Source organism: Bombina bombina, chromosome 1 (genome assembly GCF_027579735.1).
Source record: "Bombina bombina isolate aBomBom1 chromosome 1, aBomBom1.pri, whole genome shotgun sequence".
NCBI classification, from domain to species: Eukaryota; Metazoa; Chordata; class Amphibia; order Anura; family Bombinatoridae; genus Bombina; species Bombina bombina.
In genome coordinates this window covers 1,370,697,717-1,370,715,981 of record NC_069499.1, presented here as the reverse complement: position 1 = coordinate 1,370,715,981, position 18,265 = coordinate 1,370,697,717, and the positions used below count along the sequence as shown (strand labels likewise).

Here is an 18,265-nt window from a genome sequence, read left to right as displayed (position 1 = left end):
AGTTTGCCTGTTCGGCCAAAAAGTGAGCGGGACAGCCTATACCGTCAAGATCCGTACCATAAACTGAAAGTCAGTAGTTATGGGTCTTACGTTACAAAGCCGTAGCATAAAACTCATAACTAAAGTGCTAAAAAGTACACTAACACCCATAAACTACCTATTAACCCCTAAACCGAGGCCCTTCTGCATCGCAAACACTAAAATAAAATTATTAACCCTTAATCTGCCGCTCCCAACATCGCCGCCACTATAATAAACATATTAACCCCTAAACCGCCGCATCGCAAACATTAGTTAAATATTATTAACCCCTAATCTGCTGTCCCTAATCTGCTGGGGTTGTTTGTATTTTTTTTTACAGGTAAAAGAGCTGATTTCTTTGGGGCAATGCCCCCAAAATGCCCTTTTAAGGGCTATTGACAGTTTAATTTAGGCTAGGTTTTTTATTTGGGGGGGCTTCTTTATTTTGATATTAGATTAGGTTAATTAGTTTAAATATTTGATCATTTCTTTTTTATTTTGTGTAATTTAGTGTTTATTATTTTTTGTAATTTACGCCTAGATTAGCGTCCCAATGCTGCTTTTTAACGCCCGCTGGTATTACGAGTCTGGCAGGTACAGGTGTACCGCTCACTTTTTTTCCGCGACTTGAGCATACCGCAAATCCCCTTACGTCAATTGCGTATCCCATCTTTTCAATGGGATTTTCCTAATGCCGGTATTACGAGTCTTGGAAAAAGTGAGCGGTACACCCTCTCCTATCAAGACTCGTACCACTTTTAAAAGTCAGTAGTTAAGAGTTTTATGGGCTAATGCCGTAACATAAAACTCTTAACTAAAGTGCTAAAAAGTACACTAACACCCATAAACTACCTATTAACCCCTAAACCGAGACCCCCCCCCCCCACATCGCAAACACTTAAATACATTTTTATCCCCTAATCTGCCGACCGGACATCGCCGCCACTTCAATAAATATATTAAGCCCTAAACCACCGCAGTTCTGCCTCACAAACATTAGTTAAATTTTATTAACCCCTAATCTGCCGTCCCTAACATCGCTGACACCTACCTACATTTATTAACCCCTAATCTGCCGCCCCCACTATATTAAATGTATTAACCCCTAAACCTAAGTCTAACCCTAACCCTAACACCCCCCTAACTTAAATATAATTTAAAATAATCTAAATAAAATTACTACAATTAACTAAATTATACCTATTTAAAACTAAATACTTACCTATAAAATAAACCCTAAGTTAGCTACAATATAACTAATAATTACAAAATTGACCTGTAAAATAAAACCTAACCTAAGTTGCAATTACACCTAACACTACACTATAATTAAATAAATTCCCTAAACTAACTACAATTAAATACAATTATCTAAATTACGAGAAAAAACACACTAAATTACAGAAAATAATAAAATAATTTTAAAAAAAATTAAACTAATTACACCTAATCTAATCCCCCTAATAAAATAAAAAGCCCCGAAATTAATAAAAATCCCTACCTTATACTAAATTACAAATAGCCCTTAAAAGGGCTTTTTGCGGGGCATTGCCCCAAAGTAATCAGCTCTTTTACCTGTAAAAAAAAAATACAATACCCCCCAACATTAAAACCCACCACCCACACACTCAACCCTACTCTAAAACCCACCCAATCCCCCCTTAATAAAACCTAACACTAACCCCTTGAAGATCACCCTACCTTGAGACGTCTTCACCCAACCGGGCAGAAGTGGTCCTCCAGACGGCCAGAAGTCTTCATCCAAGCCGGGAAGAAGAGGTCCTCCAGACGGCCAGAAGTCTTCATCCAGACGGCATCTTCTATCTTCATCCATCCGGAGCGGAGCAGGTCCATCTTCAAGACATCCGACGCGGAGCATCCTCTTCTTTCCGACGACTAACACTAAATGACGGTACCTTTAAGTGACGTCATCCAAGATGGCGTCCCTTCAATTCTGATTGGCTGATAGAATTCTATCAGCCAATCAGAATTAAGGTAGAAAAAATCCTATTGGCTGATTGGAACAGCCAATAGAATGCGAGCTCAATCCTATTGGCTGATTGGATCAGCCAATAGGATTTTTTCTACCTTAATTCCGATTGGCTGATAGAATTCTATCAGCCAATTGGAATTGAAGGGACGCCATCTTGGATGACGTCACTTAAAGGTACCGTCATTTAGTGTTAGTCGTCGGAAAGAAGAGGATGCTCCGCATCAGATATCTTGAAGATGGACCCACTCCGCTCCGGATGGATGAAGATAGAAGATGCCGTCTGTATGAAGACTTCTGCCGTCTGGAGGACCTCTTCTTCCCGGATAGGATTAAGACTTCTGGCCATCTGGAGGACCACTTCTGCCCGGTTGGGTGAAGACGTCTCAAGGTAGGGTGATCTTCAGGGGGTTAGTGTTAGGTTTTATTAAGGGGGGATTGGGTGGATTTTAGAGATTTTTATTATTTTGGGTTTTTTTTTTAATTTTATTAGGGGGATTAGATTAGGTGTAATTAATTTTAAAAACTTGTAATTATTTTATTATTTTCTGTAATTTAGTGTTTGTTTATTTTCGTACTTTAGATAATTTTTTTCAATTCTATTTAATTGTATTTAATTTAGGTAATTAATTTAATTGTAGTGTAGTGTTAGGTGTAATTGTAACTTAGGTTAGGATTTATTTTACAGGTATATTTGTCTTTATTTTAGCTAGGTAGTTATTAAATAGTTAATAACTATTTAATAACTATTCTACCAAGTTAAAATAAATACAAAGTTGCCTGTAAAATAAAAATAATTCCTAAAATAGCTACAATGTAACTATTATTTATATTGTAGCTATCTTAGGGTTTATTTTACAGGTAAGTATTTAGTTTTAAATAGGAATAATTTAGTTAATTGTAGTAATATTTATTTAGATTTATTTAAATTATATTTAAGTTATGGGGGGGTTAGGGTTAGGGTTAGACTTAGGTTTAGGGGTTAATAACTTTATTATAGTGGCAGCGACGTTGGGGGCAGCAGATTGGGGTTAATAAATGTAGTTAGGTTGCGGCGACATTGGGGAGGGCAGATTAGGGCTTAATAAATATAATGTAGGTATCAGTGATGTTGTGGTCAGCAGATTAGGGGTTCATAATTATAATGTAGGTGGCGGCGGTGTCCAGAAAGGCAGATTAGGGGTTAATAATATAAAGTAGGTTGCGGCGATGTCGAGGGTGGCAGATTAAGGGTTAATAAGTGTAAGATTAGGGGTGTTTAGACTCAGGGTTCATGTTAGGGTGTTAGGTGTAGACATAAAAAGTATTTCCCCATAGGAATCAATGGGGCTGCGTTAAGAGCTTTACGCTGCTTTTTTGCAGGTGTTAGACTTTTTTTCAGCCGGCTCTCCCCCATTGGTTCCTATGGGGAAATCGTGCACGAGCACGTTTTACCTGCTTACCGCTAACGTAAGCAACGCTGGTATTGAGGTGAGATGTGTAGCTAAATTTTGCTCTCCGCTCACTTTTTTGCGGCTAACGCCGGGTTTCTAAAAACCTGTAATACCAGCGTTGTCTTAAGTGAGTGGTGAGAAAAAAAGGCTCGTTAACACCGCACAACTTACCGACAAAAACTCGTAATCTAGGCATTAGTTAATTGTATTTAATTAATGTAATTTATTTAATTGTAGTGTAATGTTAGGTGTTAGTGTAAGACAGGTTAGGTTTTGTTTTACTGGTAAATTTGTATTTATAATAACTATTTACTACCTAGTTAAAATAAATACAAACTTAGCTGTGAAATAAAAATAAAACCTAAGATAGCTACAATGTAACTATTAGTTATATTGTAGCTAGCTTAGGGTTTATTTTACGTAAGTATTCAGTTTTAAATAGGAATTATTTAGTTAAAGGGACAGTCTAGTCCAAAAAAAAACTTTCATGATTCAGATAGGGCATGTGATTTTAAACAATTTTCCAATTTACTTTTATCACCAATTTTTCTTTGTTCTCTTAGTTCTAACTTAGGAGGTTCATATGCTAATTTCTTAGACCTTGAAGGCCGTCTCTTAAGAATGCATTTTAACAGGTTTTTCACCACTAGAGGGTGTTAGTTCATGTTTTTCATATAGATAACACTGTGCTCGTGCACGTGAAGTTACGTGGGAGCCCTCACTGATTGGCTAAACTGCAAGTCTGTCAAAAGAACAAATAAAGGGGCAGTCTGCAGAGGCTTAGATACAAGATAATCACAGAGGTAAAAAATATATAAATATAACTGTGTTGGTTATGCAAAACTAGGGAATGGGTAAACAAGGAATTATCTATCTTAAAACAATAACAATTCTGATGTAGACTTTCCCTTTAATGATAGTAATTTTTATTTAGATTTATTTTAATTATGTTAAAGTTAGTGGTGTTAGGGTTACGTTAGGGTTAGGTTTAGTGGTTATTAACTTTAGTATAGTGGCGGCATATTAAAGGTTAATAAGTGTAACGTAGGTGTCAGCGATGTCGGGGGCGGCAGATTAAGGGGTGTTTAGACTCAGGGTTTATGTTAGGGTGTTAGGTGTAAACATGCATTTTCTTTCCCAATAGGAATCAATGGGTCTGCGTTACGGAGCTTTACGCTCCTTTATTGCAGGTGTTAGGCTTTTTTTAAGACGGCTCTCCCCATTGATGTCCATGGGGAAAACCAGCTCAAAGCAGCGCTGGTATTTGGGTGCGGTATGGAGCTCAATGGAGCTCAACGCTGCCATATTGCCTGCTAACGCCGGGTTTTTGCAAACCTGTAATAGCAGCGCTATAGGGAGGTGAGCGGTGGAAATAACTTGCAAGTTAGTACCGATCCACTCATAACGCAAAACTCGTAATCTAGCCGAAAGTCTTTTCTGATCCACACACTTTCATAATTGTTTCATGTAACCTTTTTATGTTATTTTATCTAGGAGACAGATTGTACTTTATTTTGAGGCTCATCCCATGATATTAGTGGTGATGTCTAGTTGATTTGGAGTCTGTTTTTATGTTGAAGTGATTTTTTTGTTAGACCCAGGATCATTTTGGGAGCCTCATTATAAGGTACATGAAGTCTCCTGACTGTGACACTCCTATGCATAAGAAATAATGCCATTTTGTGAGAATTCTGTTGCATTTCCAATATATTATTATTATGATTCTGGCAGAAGTATGATTTATTTAGCCCAGTGAGAGAGGCTAGAGTCTGATTAACATAATCCCAGTGAAAGTGCAGTGAGGTGTAGACAAGATTACTCTTTAAATAAATAATTGCAACCTGTCTAGAGAGCAATGCCCTGTAATCCTTCTGTGCCTATCTGCCATTCCTGTCTTTAATTATTATTATTATTATTATTATTATTATTATTATCAATATTATTATTATCTTTATTTGTAATGCACCAACATATTCAACAGTGCTACACTGGAAGCACAATAATAATACATGAAAATTCAGTGAGTCAATCATTCTTGCAAGAATTCTTATAATTCTGTAATAATTCTCACTGGTATGGTCATACATTAGTAAATCTGGGCAAAAAGGGAAATAGGGGTTCATGACCTTAAAAACTAGTAGTTTGAAATATGTAAATTAAATAAATTCCTAAAATCTATATGATACCTACTCCTCAAAACCAGGATTATATGTAGTTTATGTTTTTCAGTCTATTAGAAGCTAAGCGCCAGTAGAGAAACTAAAGATATTCCCTTGAGACCATATTAAAAAAAAAATCTATAGTGCATATCTACTATATAAGATTTCGATAAGGAGAACCAATAAAATGCCAATATTGAGAATATGGGGTAAAGCAAGGTGAGGCAACTGAATATGTGAAATTATCACTCATTCCTATGTTTAGTAGCAAAAATAAAAGCACAGAGCAATATTTTAATTAGCAATTATTGAGTAGCAACATATTGCTAGGCTGTGCAGCACAACTCGCTACCACTTTGAAGTGGTTAATTAATTGAGGTATGAAAACTCTTGAAATAAACCGCAGAGTGATAAGAATGTTAACTCTTAAAGGGACATGAAACACATTTTTTTTCTTTCACGATTCAGAGAGAGAATCCAATTTTAAACAACTTTCCAATTTACTTCAGTTATCTAATTTGATTCATTCTCTTGATATCCTTTTTTGAAAAGCATATCTAAATAGGCTTAATAGCTGCCGATTGGTAGCTGCACATAGATGCCTCATGTGATTGGCTCACCCATGTGCATTGCTATTTCTTCAACAAAGAATACCTAAATAATTAAGCAAATTAGATAATAGAAGTAAATTGGAATGTTGTTTAACCCTTTAATGACCACAGCACTTTTCCATTTTCTGACCGTTTGGGACCAAGGCTATTTTTAAATTTTTGCTGTGTTTGTGTTTAGCAGTAATTTTCCTCTTACTCATTTACTGTACCCACACATATTATATACCATTTTTCTCGCCATTAAATGGACTTTCTAAAGATACCATTATTTTCATCATATCTTATAATTTACTATAAAACATTTTATAAAATATGAGGAAAAAATGGAAAAAAACACACTTTTTCTAACTTTGACCCCCAAAATCTGTTACATATCTACTACCACCAAAAAACACCCATGCTAAAAAGTTTCTAAATTTTGTCCTGAGTTTAGAAATACCCAATGTTTGCATCTTCTTTACTTTTTTTGTAAGTTATAGGGCCATAAATAAAAGTAGCACTTTGCTATTTCCAAACCATTTTTTTTTTTTCAAAACTAGCGCTAGCTACATTAGAACACTAATATCTTTCAGGAATCTCTGAATATCCATTGACATGTATATATTTTTTTTTAGAAGACATCCCAAAGTATTGATCTAGGCCCATTTTGGTATATTTCATGCCACCATTTCACTGCCAAATGCGATGAAATACAAAAAATCGTACACTTTTTCACAATTTTTTTTCACAAACTTCTGGTTTCTCACTGAAATTATTTACAAACAGCTTGTGCAATTATGGGATAAATGGTTGTAAATTCTTCTCTGGGATGCCCTTTGTTCAGAAATAGCAGACATATATGACTTTGGCGTTGCTTTTTGGTAATTAGAAGGCCACTAAATGCCACTGCGCACCACACGTGTATTATGCCCAGCAGTGAAGGGGTTAATTAGGGAGCATGTAGGGAGCTTTTTGGGGTAATTTTAGCTTTAGTGTAGTGTAGTAGACAACCCCAAGTATTGATATAGGCCCATTTTGGTATATTTCATGCCACCATTTCACCGTAAATGCGATCAAATAAAAAAAAAAAGTTACATTTTTCACAATTTTAGGTTTCTCACTGAAATCATTTACAAACAGCTTGTGCAATTATGGCACAAATGGTTGTAAATGCTTCTCTTGGAACCCCTTTGTTCAGAAATAGCAGACATATATGGCTTTGGCATTGCTTTTTGGTAATTAGAAGGCCACTATATGCCGCTGCACATCACACGTGTATTATGGCTAGCAGTGAAGGGGTTAATTATGTAGCTTGTAGGGAGCTTTAGTGTAGAGCTCAGCCTCCCACCTGAAACATCAGACCCCCTGATCCCTCCCAAACAGCTCTCTTCCCTCCCCCACCCCACAATTGTCCCCGGCATCTTAAGTAGGTTTTTTTAAGCATATTTACATATGCTGCTTTGTAGGATCCCCCTTAGCCCCCAACCTCACTGATCCCCCACCAAACAGCTCTCTAACCCTCCCCCTCTGCCTTAGCGGCGCCATCTTGGGTACTGGCAGCTGTCTGCCAGTATCCAGTTTAGAAAAAAAAGTAATCTTTTTTTTTTTTTAAATGCCCTTTTCTGTAGTGTAGCTCCCCACCAACCTCCCACCACTTGCAGATAACTTAGATACTTAACAATATTTTTTTTTTCATTAATTATAATTATTTTCAGATTTGTTTTCTGTAGTGTAGCGGTTCCCTCCCGCTCCCGCCCCATGCACGCGCTCACCTGCCGCCCTCCGTGCACGTGCGCTCTCCCATGCGTGCGCCCGTCGGTCCCACCCCCGATCCGCCCCCCCTGCACATTACACGGCGCATCGATGGCCGCCCACCCACCTCCCAAGTCCGCTCCCACCCACCAAAGATACCGGCCATCGATGTCCAGTGCAGAGAGGGCCACAGAGTGGCTCTCTCTGCATCGGATGGCCATTTAAGGTTATTGCAGGATGCCTCCATATCGAGGCATCACTGCAATAACTGGAAAGCAGCTGGAAGCGAGCAGGATCGCTTCCAGCTGCTTTCCACACGAGGACGTGCAGGGTACGTCCTAAGGCGTTAACTGCCTTTTTTTTAGGACGTACCCTGCACGTCCTCGGTCGTTAAGGGGTTAAAATTGTATTCTCTATCTCAAGCATGAAAGAAAAGTTTGGGGTTTCATGTACCTTTAACATAATACCCACACTTCCGGTATTAACACTGTACACTATTTGCACAATATTAATCTTAAGATCTCTGTAGAACCTAAGCAATTTTGTATGTTTGTCAATATCCATGTCTAATTCATAATTCTGAGTATCAGTCTGTTCATGTTTGGGTTCAAATCCATCCAAATATTTTAATATCCTGCATGATATTTACTTCCTGCTCCATTTCAAAGATGCCAGTATTGTACACCTAATAAGAACCAGAAGGTTCATCACAGTTTCCTGCCTAAAACAAGAGTAGTAGTTTATTAACCCTCATGATTGCATTATGCATGTATAGAAATACAAAGTAGTAAAGGAAGGGTTACAATTGCAGAACACTTCTACAGTTTACATTCATGTTTAAATTGGGTAAGCTCCTAAAGAAAGGAAATTGGTACAGCGAAATCAGTTTTATTCTCTATGGGAAACACTTTTTAAAGGGACATAATACTCATATGCTAAATCACTTGAAACTGATGCAGTATAACTGTAAAAAGCTGGCAGGAAAATATCACCTGAGCATCTGTACGTAAAAAAAGGAAGATATTTTACCTCACAACTTCCTCAGCTCAGCAGAGTAAGTTCTGTGTAAAAAGTTATACTCAGCTGCTCCCAGCTGCAGGTAAAAAAAATAATGAAGAAATGAACAGCAGCCAATCAGCATCAACAGTGCTGAGGTCATGAACTCTTTTACTGTGATCTCATGAGATTTGACTTAACTCTCATGAGATTTCATTGTTACACTGAATAGGGAAATAACATGAGAGTGCACGAGGCTCATCCTTTCAGCTGTCCCGGGACAGACATACTAATATGCTGCTTAGAAATCCTTTACAATGGGATGTGGCTACTGAGGAAGTTTTGAGGTAAAATATCTTTCTTTTTTACATAGAAATGTTCAGGTGATATTTTCTAGTCAGCTTTTTACAGCTATGCTGCAGCACTTTCAAGGGTTTAAACATTTGGGTATTATGGCCCTTTAATTATTTTTATGCAAAATGTTATCCTTTACACACATATAGTCTCACTATGAACTCCAGCATCCCTGCAAGTTTTCCTTCTCCCCAATACACACATACTCTTACAAATGCTTCTAATTTTATCCAGATTGTATCACTGTCTCATTTGTTCTTTGCCAGAGAGAACAGCTCTAATATTCTGGACAACCTGTTGACTCGTATGGAGCAATATGCTAATAACCTGGAGGAACTGGTGGAGGACAGGACCCAGGCCTACCTGGAGGAGAAACGCAAGGCTGAGGCCCTTCTGTACCAGATTCTGCCACAGTAAGTGTCATTTTTCTTGTGTGGGTATTTAGTAGTATAAATAAGCACTACTTGATAGTAGGTACACAGAGCAGGTCTTTCTTCAGCTCAGATGTAAACAACAACACACAACTCAACTAACTGAGAAAACTAACATAAAGAAGATGGCTGTTGATCATAGAGTTCCCTCCCAGCTCCAGAGTGTCTTTTCTTAAAGTAACAGTATACCACATCTCCCCAACTACTTCCAAATCCCCTCTTAACATTTAACACACCTTAACAGCAAAGAAATAATACAAATGTGCTCCAATAGCTCAATATACTTTATCCTATGACACATGTCTCTCTTGAGGGTGTATTGCCCTTCCGGCTTGTGATGTTTTGTGTCCAGCTTCTGCAGACTGTATAGGAACAAATTAACCTTGGTTTGCATCTGAACCTGGCACTTCAGTCTCTGAGTCAGTATTGTGAGTAATTGGCGACTCTTCTCCTTTTTCAGGTACAAGTACCTGTGGCTCTGAGTGATCTTGTTCATGTGTAATCCATCCGGAGATGACGCTGGTTTCTCCTGTACTGTCTGCCATCAGGTATTTTAATTACATATGATCTTGGCTCAGGACCAACAGATGATATCTGTGCAGGCTGCGAACCCGCTGATGTCTCCATTCGCACTGCATCCCCTTTTTGGAAGGCTTGTAGTAGCTTAGCACCATGATCATAATATACTTTTTGCCTATGTTGTAGCTCCCTCAATTTTTGGTGTGCATTCTTAGGGATCTGGGGCTTTAATGCATGAGCTGCAACCGGTAACTTGGTTCTCAGTGTCCGACCCATTAAAAGTTGTGCTGGGAATAAGGCTTTTCCAGTGATTGGAGTATTGTGCAATTCTAGAAGCGCAATATGAGGATCTACCCCCGATTCCCATGTTTTTTTGAGCATGAGTTTAATTGTTTTTACAGTTCTTTCTGCCAGTCCATTTGATTGGGGGTAACCAGGACTAGAATGAGTAAACTTAATACCCCATTGTGCAGCAAATGCCTTCATCTCAGCACTGGCAAAGGGTACATGGTCACTGATAACTTCTATTGGGATGCCATGTCTACTAAATGTTGCTTTCAGCTTTGCAATTACTGTTGTTGCAATTTTATCAGACAACTTTAGTACTTCAGGATACTTGGAAAAATAGTCTACTATTACAAGAAATGACGATCCCTTCCACTCAAAAATGTCCACTGCCAGTTTTTGCCAAGGCAGGTGAGGAATTTTGTGTGAGAGTAATGGTTTCTTTTGATTCGCTGGTAGGTGACTAGCACAAATCTTGCAGGTCTCTACCATCTGTTGTATGTCCTTGGACATGCTGGGCCAGAACAGGATCATCCAAGCCCGCATTTTGGTTCTCTGTATACCTTGATGGCACTCATGCAGACTAGAATTTTGCTCCAAGCATTCTCAGGAACTACAATCTTTTCCCCCAGCAATAAGAGACCATCTTCCATGTGCAGCAAGTGCTTACATTGCCAAAATGACTGCAGACTTGGATGGAGTTGCCTTTTTCTTTGTGGCCAACCTTCAGACAGAAGTTGTTTAAGTTTGTTTAAGTCTGCATCTTCTGCTGTGGAAGTTTGTAAATTAGATAACATCTCAGTCCCAATAGATTCTGATGATGACACTGTATAAATGACCCTTCCTTCTGATAAACTGTCCTCTTCTTGTCCTGGTGGATCCACAGGGGCCCTGGAAAGAGTATCAGAAATAAACATATCACGCCCAGGAGTATAAATGATGTTTAGGTTGTATCGTTGCAGTTGTAAGAACATTCTTTGGAGTCTTGTTGGTGCTTTGCTCAATGGTTTAGTGAGTATTGATTCAAGAGGCTTGTGGTCAGAATGCACTGTAACTGCTCTGCCAAATATAAACTGGTGAAACTTTTTTGTAGCATATACAATAGCCAACAGTTCTTTCTCAATCTGGGCATAATTTTGCTCTGTGGTAGTCATTGCTCTCGATGCATATGCTATAGGGCAATTGTCTTGAAGTAAGCAAGCTCCAAGGGCTGATTTAGATGCATCTGCCTGAATCACCACTACTTTTGCTGGGTCAAAAAATCTTAATACTGGAGCCTCAATCAGTGCCTGCTTTAAACCCCTTAATGACCACAATGTACCCTGTATGTCACTGGTTGTTAAGGGTTTTTTTCAGGACATAATAGCACAAGTCTAGCAAGAACACACTATTAATGCACTCCCTCCAGCAGGCTATGTGGAATAGAGCAGTCTCAACGCTGGTGGCAGGACCACGCTATAAAACAATCAAGTCCCAAAAAAAGGCCAATGACATATAGGGTACGTTGCTGGTCCTTAAGGGGTTAAAGACTGTACTGCTTTAGTATGCTTTGGACCCCACTGCCAAACAATATCCTTGCAAAGTAACTTCCTCAAAGGAGCAGTAATCTCTGCCTCCCCTGGTATATATTTTGCCCGATACCGGACCACGCCCAAAAACCTTTGCAACCTTTTTTTGTCCTCTGGGTCAGGCATTTTGCTAATTGCTTGGACTTTCTCTACATCAGGTTGAACTCCTGCAGGGGTGATGACATGTCCCATATAGCGGACTTCTGATACTTTGAATTAGATTTTATCTGGATTGAACTTAATGTTCTGTTCTAAAGCCCTGTTCATCATCTGGCTCAGGATCTGATCATGTTCTTCATCTGATGATGCAGCAATAATCATCAGCTATGATATGCACACCTCCTTATATATGGAGTAAGTTACTACATTTTTTATTGTACATTGGATATTTTTGTCACTTGGGTTTCCATTAATTTATAGTCCTATATTTTGGATACTCTGGGCATTCAACAGAAGTATCCTGTGGACTATTTTCATCTGACGTTACACCCTATTCCAGCTGAACAGATACATCTTATGGAGTGAGTATACTGCACCCATATTAATTGGCTTTTATATATGCCTCAAGCCTTTTTCTCTTCATTTCTCAGAGAAAATCACCCAATAGACCTGCGCCATCTGTCACCACTACCTATCTATATACAGTCACGAAGGAGAGACTGCAAGAAGGCCACGGTCTGATCTAAAGGAGAGTATCAGTGTTTTCCCAATATTGTGTATATTCCATCTAGCACCTCTGTATATTGCTTGTACCAAAAATCTTTGCAGCCTTTTCTTTCATGTAATTAGCAAGAGTCCATGAGCTAGTGACGTATGGGATATACATTCCTACCAGGAGGGGCAAAGTTTCCCAAACCTCAAAATACCTACAAATACACCCCTCACCACACCCACAAATCAGTTTTACAAACTTTGCCTCCCATGGAGGTGGTGAAGTAAGTTTGTGCTAGATTAAAACTTTATTTTGGGGTGTGGATTATTTTTTCAGCGGAATTGGCTGTCTTTATTTTATCCTTCCCTCTCTAGTGACTCTTGCGTGGAAGTTCCACATCTTGGGTATTTATTATTCCATACGTCACTAGCTCATGGACTCTTGCTAATTACATGAAAGAAAACATAATTTATGTAAGAACTTACCTGATAAATTCATTTCTTTCATATTAGCAAGAGTCCATGAGGCCCACCCTTTTTTGTGGTGGTTATGATTTTTTTGTATAAAGCACAATTATTCCAATTCCTTATTTATATGCTTTTGCACTTTTTTTCTTATCACCCCACTTCTTGGCTATTCGTTAAACTGATTTGTGGGTGTGGTGAGGGGTGTATTTGTAGGCATTTTGAGGTTTGGGAAACTTTGCCCCTCCTGGTAGGAATGTATATCCCATACGTCACTAGCTCATGGACTCTTGCTAATATGAAAGAAATGAATTTATCAGGTAAGTTCTTACATAAATTATGTTTTTTTGTCCTCTGGGTCAGGCATTTTGCTAATTGCTTGGACTTTCTCTACATCAGGTTGAACTCCTGCAGGGGTGATGACATGTCCCATATAGCGGACTTCTGATACTTTGAATTAGATTTTATCTGGATTGAACTTAATGTTCTGTTCTAAAGCCCTGTTCATCATCTGGCTCAGGATCTGATCATGTTCTTCATCTGATGATGCAGCAATAATTATATCATCAGCTATGATATGCACACCTGGGATGTCCCCAAAAATCTCCATATTTTTCTGCTGAAATACTTCACTGGCTGACTTTTTCCCAAATGGCATCCTGCAAAATCTAAAGTGCACCCATGGGGAGTTGAAAGTGCATAGTTCTGAGGACTAATTTAACTTGCCAGTAACCATCCTTTTCATCAAGGATGGTGAATATGGTTTTCCCGGCCAGTTGACTCTGTACATCCTCTGCAGTAGGGATATTGAAGTGATGACGCTTTATAGCCTTGTTAAGATCATGGGGGTCCAAACATACCTTTTAGAGTACCATTTTTGTTTTCTGTTATAACAAGGCTATTCACCCAGTGGGAGTGTGCACTTTAGCAATGATCTGATCCTTTTCTAACTGCATTAGAGTCTCTTTAAGCTTGCCCAATATTGCAAATGGGATTTTCCTGCAGCCATGTATGACTGGAGCAACACTTGGGTCCAAATAGATGTGGTAAGTTGCTTTAACCGCTTAACGACCGACGACATATGGGGTACGTCCCCTAAAAAAATACAGTTAACGACCGAGGAGGTACCCCGTATGTCGTCGGTTTTGGAAAGCGGTGGAAGCGATCCTGACCGCTTCCAGCTGCTTTCTGGTTATTGCAGTGATGCCTCTATATCGAGGCATCCTGCAATAACCTTTCTTACCCATTTGATGCAGAGAGAGCCACCCTGTGGTCCTCTCTGCATCAGACATCGATGGCCACAATCGTTTGTGGGTGGGAGCCGATGTGGGAGGTGGGTGGGCGGCCATCAATGGCTTCTAGTATAAAGAGGGGGCGGGATTGTGGGCAGGGTTACCTGGGTTGTGCACAGACACGCGCGTGTGCACAGGGGGTGGCGGGCGGGCACGTGCACGGGGCGGGAGCAGGTGGGAACCGCTACACTATGGAAAATTGATGGTAGAAAAGTGGGAGAGAGGGGGAGGGAATTCCTATAAAAATGATCTAAGGGATCTGGGAGAGGGTGGGGTTGATCTTTGGGGGGGAAGCTACACTATAAAAAAAAATCTATTTTTTGTAAACTGGGTACGCAGACAGCTGCCAGTACCCAAGATGGCTCCCAATAAGGTAGAGGGGGAGGGTTAGAGAGCTGTTTGGGGGGTATCAGGGAGATTGGGGGCTAAGGAGGATCCTACACAGCAGAATAATACAAAAACAAAAAAAACAAAAGACCTTTTATTTTAGTACTGGCAGACTTACTTAAGATGGCTGGAACAATTGTGGGTGGGGGAGGGAAGAGAGCTGTTTAGGAGGGATCAGGGGGTGTGATGTGTCAGGTGGGGGGGTGATCTCTACACTAAAGCTAAAATTTACCCTGCAAGCTTCCTAAAATCTAACTAATTAACCCCTTCACTGCTATGCACAGCGGCATTTAGCAGCCTTCTAATTACCAAAAAGCAACGCCAAAGCCATATATGTCTGCTATTTCTGAACAAAGGAGATCCCAGAGAAGCATTTACAACCATTTGTGTCATAATTGCACAAGGTGTTTGTAAATAATTTCCGTGAGAAACCTAACGTTTGTGAAAAAGTGAAGATTTTTTTTTATTTGATCGCATTTGGCGGTGAAATGGTGGCATGAAATATACCAAAATGGGACTAGATCAATACTTTGGGTTGTCTACTACACTACACTAAAGTTAACCCTACGAGCTCCCTACAAGCTCTCTAATTAACCCCTTCACTGCTGGGCATAATACACGTGTGGTGCACAGCGGCATTTAAGGGCCTTCTAATTACCAAAAAGCAATGCCAAAGCCATATATGTCTGCTATTTCTGAACAAAGGGGATCCCAGAGAAGCATTTACAACCATTTGTGCCATAATTGCACAAGCTGTTTGTAAATAATTTCAGTGAGAAACCTAAAATTGTGAAAAAAATTGTGAAAAAGTGAACAATTTTTTTTTATTTGATCACATTTGGCGGTGAAATGGTGGCATGAAATATACTAAAATGGACCTAGATCAATATTTTGGGATGTCTTCTAAATAAAAATATATACATGTCAAGGGATATTCAGGGATTCCTGAAAGATATCAGTGTTCCAATGTAACTAGCTCTAATTTTGAAAAAAGTGGTTTGGAAATAGCAAAGTGCTACTTGTATTTATTGCCCTATAACTTGCAAAAAAAAAGCAAAGAACATGTAAGCATTGGGTATTTCAAAACTCAGGACAAAATTTAGAAACTATTTAGCATGGGTGTTTTTTGGTGGTTGTAGATGTGTAACAGAGTTTGGGGGTCAAAGTTAGAAAAAGTGTGTTTTTTTTCCATTTTTTCCTCATATTTTATATATTTTTTATAGTAAATTATAAGATATGATGAAAATAATGGTATCTTTAGAAAGTCCATTTAATGGCGAGAAAAACAGTATATAATATGTGTGGTTACAGTAAATGAGTAAGAGGAAAATATAGCTAAACACAAACACCACAGAAATCTAAAAATAGCCTTGGTCCCAAACGTACAGAACATGGAAAAGTGCTGTGGTCATTAAGGGGTTAAATTGCCCAATTCCTTGAAATGCATCAGGGTACGTTTCATCAGATCATCTTTTGTATAGAGTTTTCGTGTAGATACTGTGTGAACTTTGCAAAGCAAATCCAGTTCCTGGCATGTTGCTTTTCCTAATAATGGAAGTGAGGAGCAACGCGTAATAAAGAATTCCAGCTCTGCTGTGTGTGGGTGGCTGCAGTGAGTTGCACCATACCTTCTGGACGGATTTTGGAACCCCCATAAGCAATTAACATAGTGTTAGTATTTCTGATGCAGAACTTTTTTAAGAGAGTGATAGGTAGCACATTTGCCTCAGCACTAGTATCCAGTTTAAAGTTAATGGGTGCACCATTGCTTTGCACTTTAGAGCACCATGCAGAATGTTTTAGTTCTTGTCTTACATCTTTCAATATTGCTCCTATAAATAAAGTCTCAACTGTTTTTTACTCTTTCACACTCCTGGCTCTGTGATTTACAGCATTTTGCAAAATGATTCCTTTTGTGACAAGTGTAACTAACACAGCCAAATGCTGGGCATCTTTGAGATGGGTGTACCCCGCCACACCTAGGGCACACATTCCTTTTTTGCTCAGACCATGCACTAGAGTGAGGTTTGTTCTTGCTGCCTCTAGTAGACTCTGCTTGGCTAGTGAGTGTGGGTTTGTACTGTAAAGCATGAATAGCCTAGTAGGAACTAGCTGGTGTGTTTGCAGCCATAACCTGAAACAGGGACATATCTCCAGTATTATATTTATTCTCCACTGCCTTTTGTAGTGTAAGGTCAGCCTCTCTGAGCTAACATTCTTTAAGTCTGGTATCTGTAACACTGAATACTAATTCATGTCATCAAGTATTGCACCAACCTCACAATCTCTGGCTTTTAGTCTGAGTTCTGTCATATACCTTTCAATGCCCTGTCCCTCATTATATTGATGTGACCAAAACTGATGTCGCTTAAACACAACATTTTTCTTTGGAGTACAATGATTTGGAGTACAATGCTCCCTGAACAAGTCAGCACTGAGTCTAAGGTTCTTTCAGCAGGCAGGGCTGGTTACAATGTGTTGTAAATCTCTTGGCCTTCCCCACCCAAAACATGCAGGGCTATGGCAATCTGAGTTTTCTGCTCTTTTTTATAAAGTTCAACTGCCTCAGCATAAATTAAAAATCCTTGCTCCCATCTTCTCCAGTTTTCACTTACATTTCCTGTGAATTGCAAGTGACTTTTCAGCACTTCTGACACCATGACATGTTTCTTTTGTGGGTATTTAGCAGTAGGAATAAGCACTACTTGATAGTAGGTACACAGAGCAGGTCTTTATTTAGCTCAGCTGTAAGCAACAACACTAACTAACGGCTAAAATACGAGTTTTGCGATATGAGCAGTGCGGTGCTAACTTGCAAGTTCTTGCACCGCTAACTTCCCTACAGCGCTGGTATTACAGGTTTATAAAAACCCAGCGTTTTTAGGCAAGAAGTGAGCGTAGAGCAAAATTGAGCTCCATACCGCACTCCAATACCAGCGCTGCTGAAAGCTGCGGTGAGCTGGTTTTACTTGCTCGTGCACGATTTCCCCATAGATATCAATGGGGAGAGCCGGCTGAAAAAAAGTCTAACACCTGCAAAAAAGCAGCGTAAAGCTCCGTAACGCAGCTCCATTGATTCCTATGGGGAAACAAAATTTATGTTTACACCTAACACCCTAACATGAACCCCGAGTCTAAACACCCCTAATCTTACACTTATTAACCCCTAATCTGCCGTCCCAGACATTGCCGACACCTACATTATATTTATTAACCCCTAATATGCCGCCCCAACATCGCTGACACCTACATTATACTTATTAACCCCTAATCTGCTGACCCCAACATCGCCGACACCTACATTATAATTATTAACCCCTAATATCCCGCCCCCAATGTCCCTGTAACCTACCTACACTTATTAACCCCTAA

At 39.3% G+C, this 18,265-nt stretch overlaps 1 protein-coding gene across 2 annotated transcripts in view; it reads left to right on the top strand.

Annotated features, from left to right (window-relative positions):
• The window catches only part of NPR1 (natriuretic peptide receptor 1), a 336,428-nt gene that overhangs the window by 302,576 nt on the left and 15,587 nt on the right, over window positions 1-18,265 (top strand). For both annotated transcript variants that reach the window (XM_053704226.1, XM_053704235.1), the window contains exon 17: window positions 9,562-9,708. In XM_053704226.1, coding sequence (XP_053560201.1) covers window positions 9,562-9,708 — 147 coding nt within the window. The remainder of the gene's footprint in view (window positions 1-9,561; window positions 9,709-18,265) is intronic.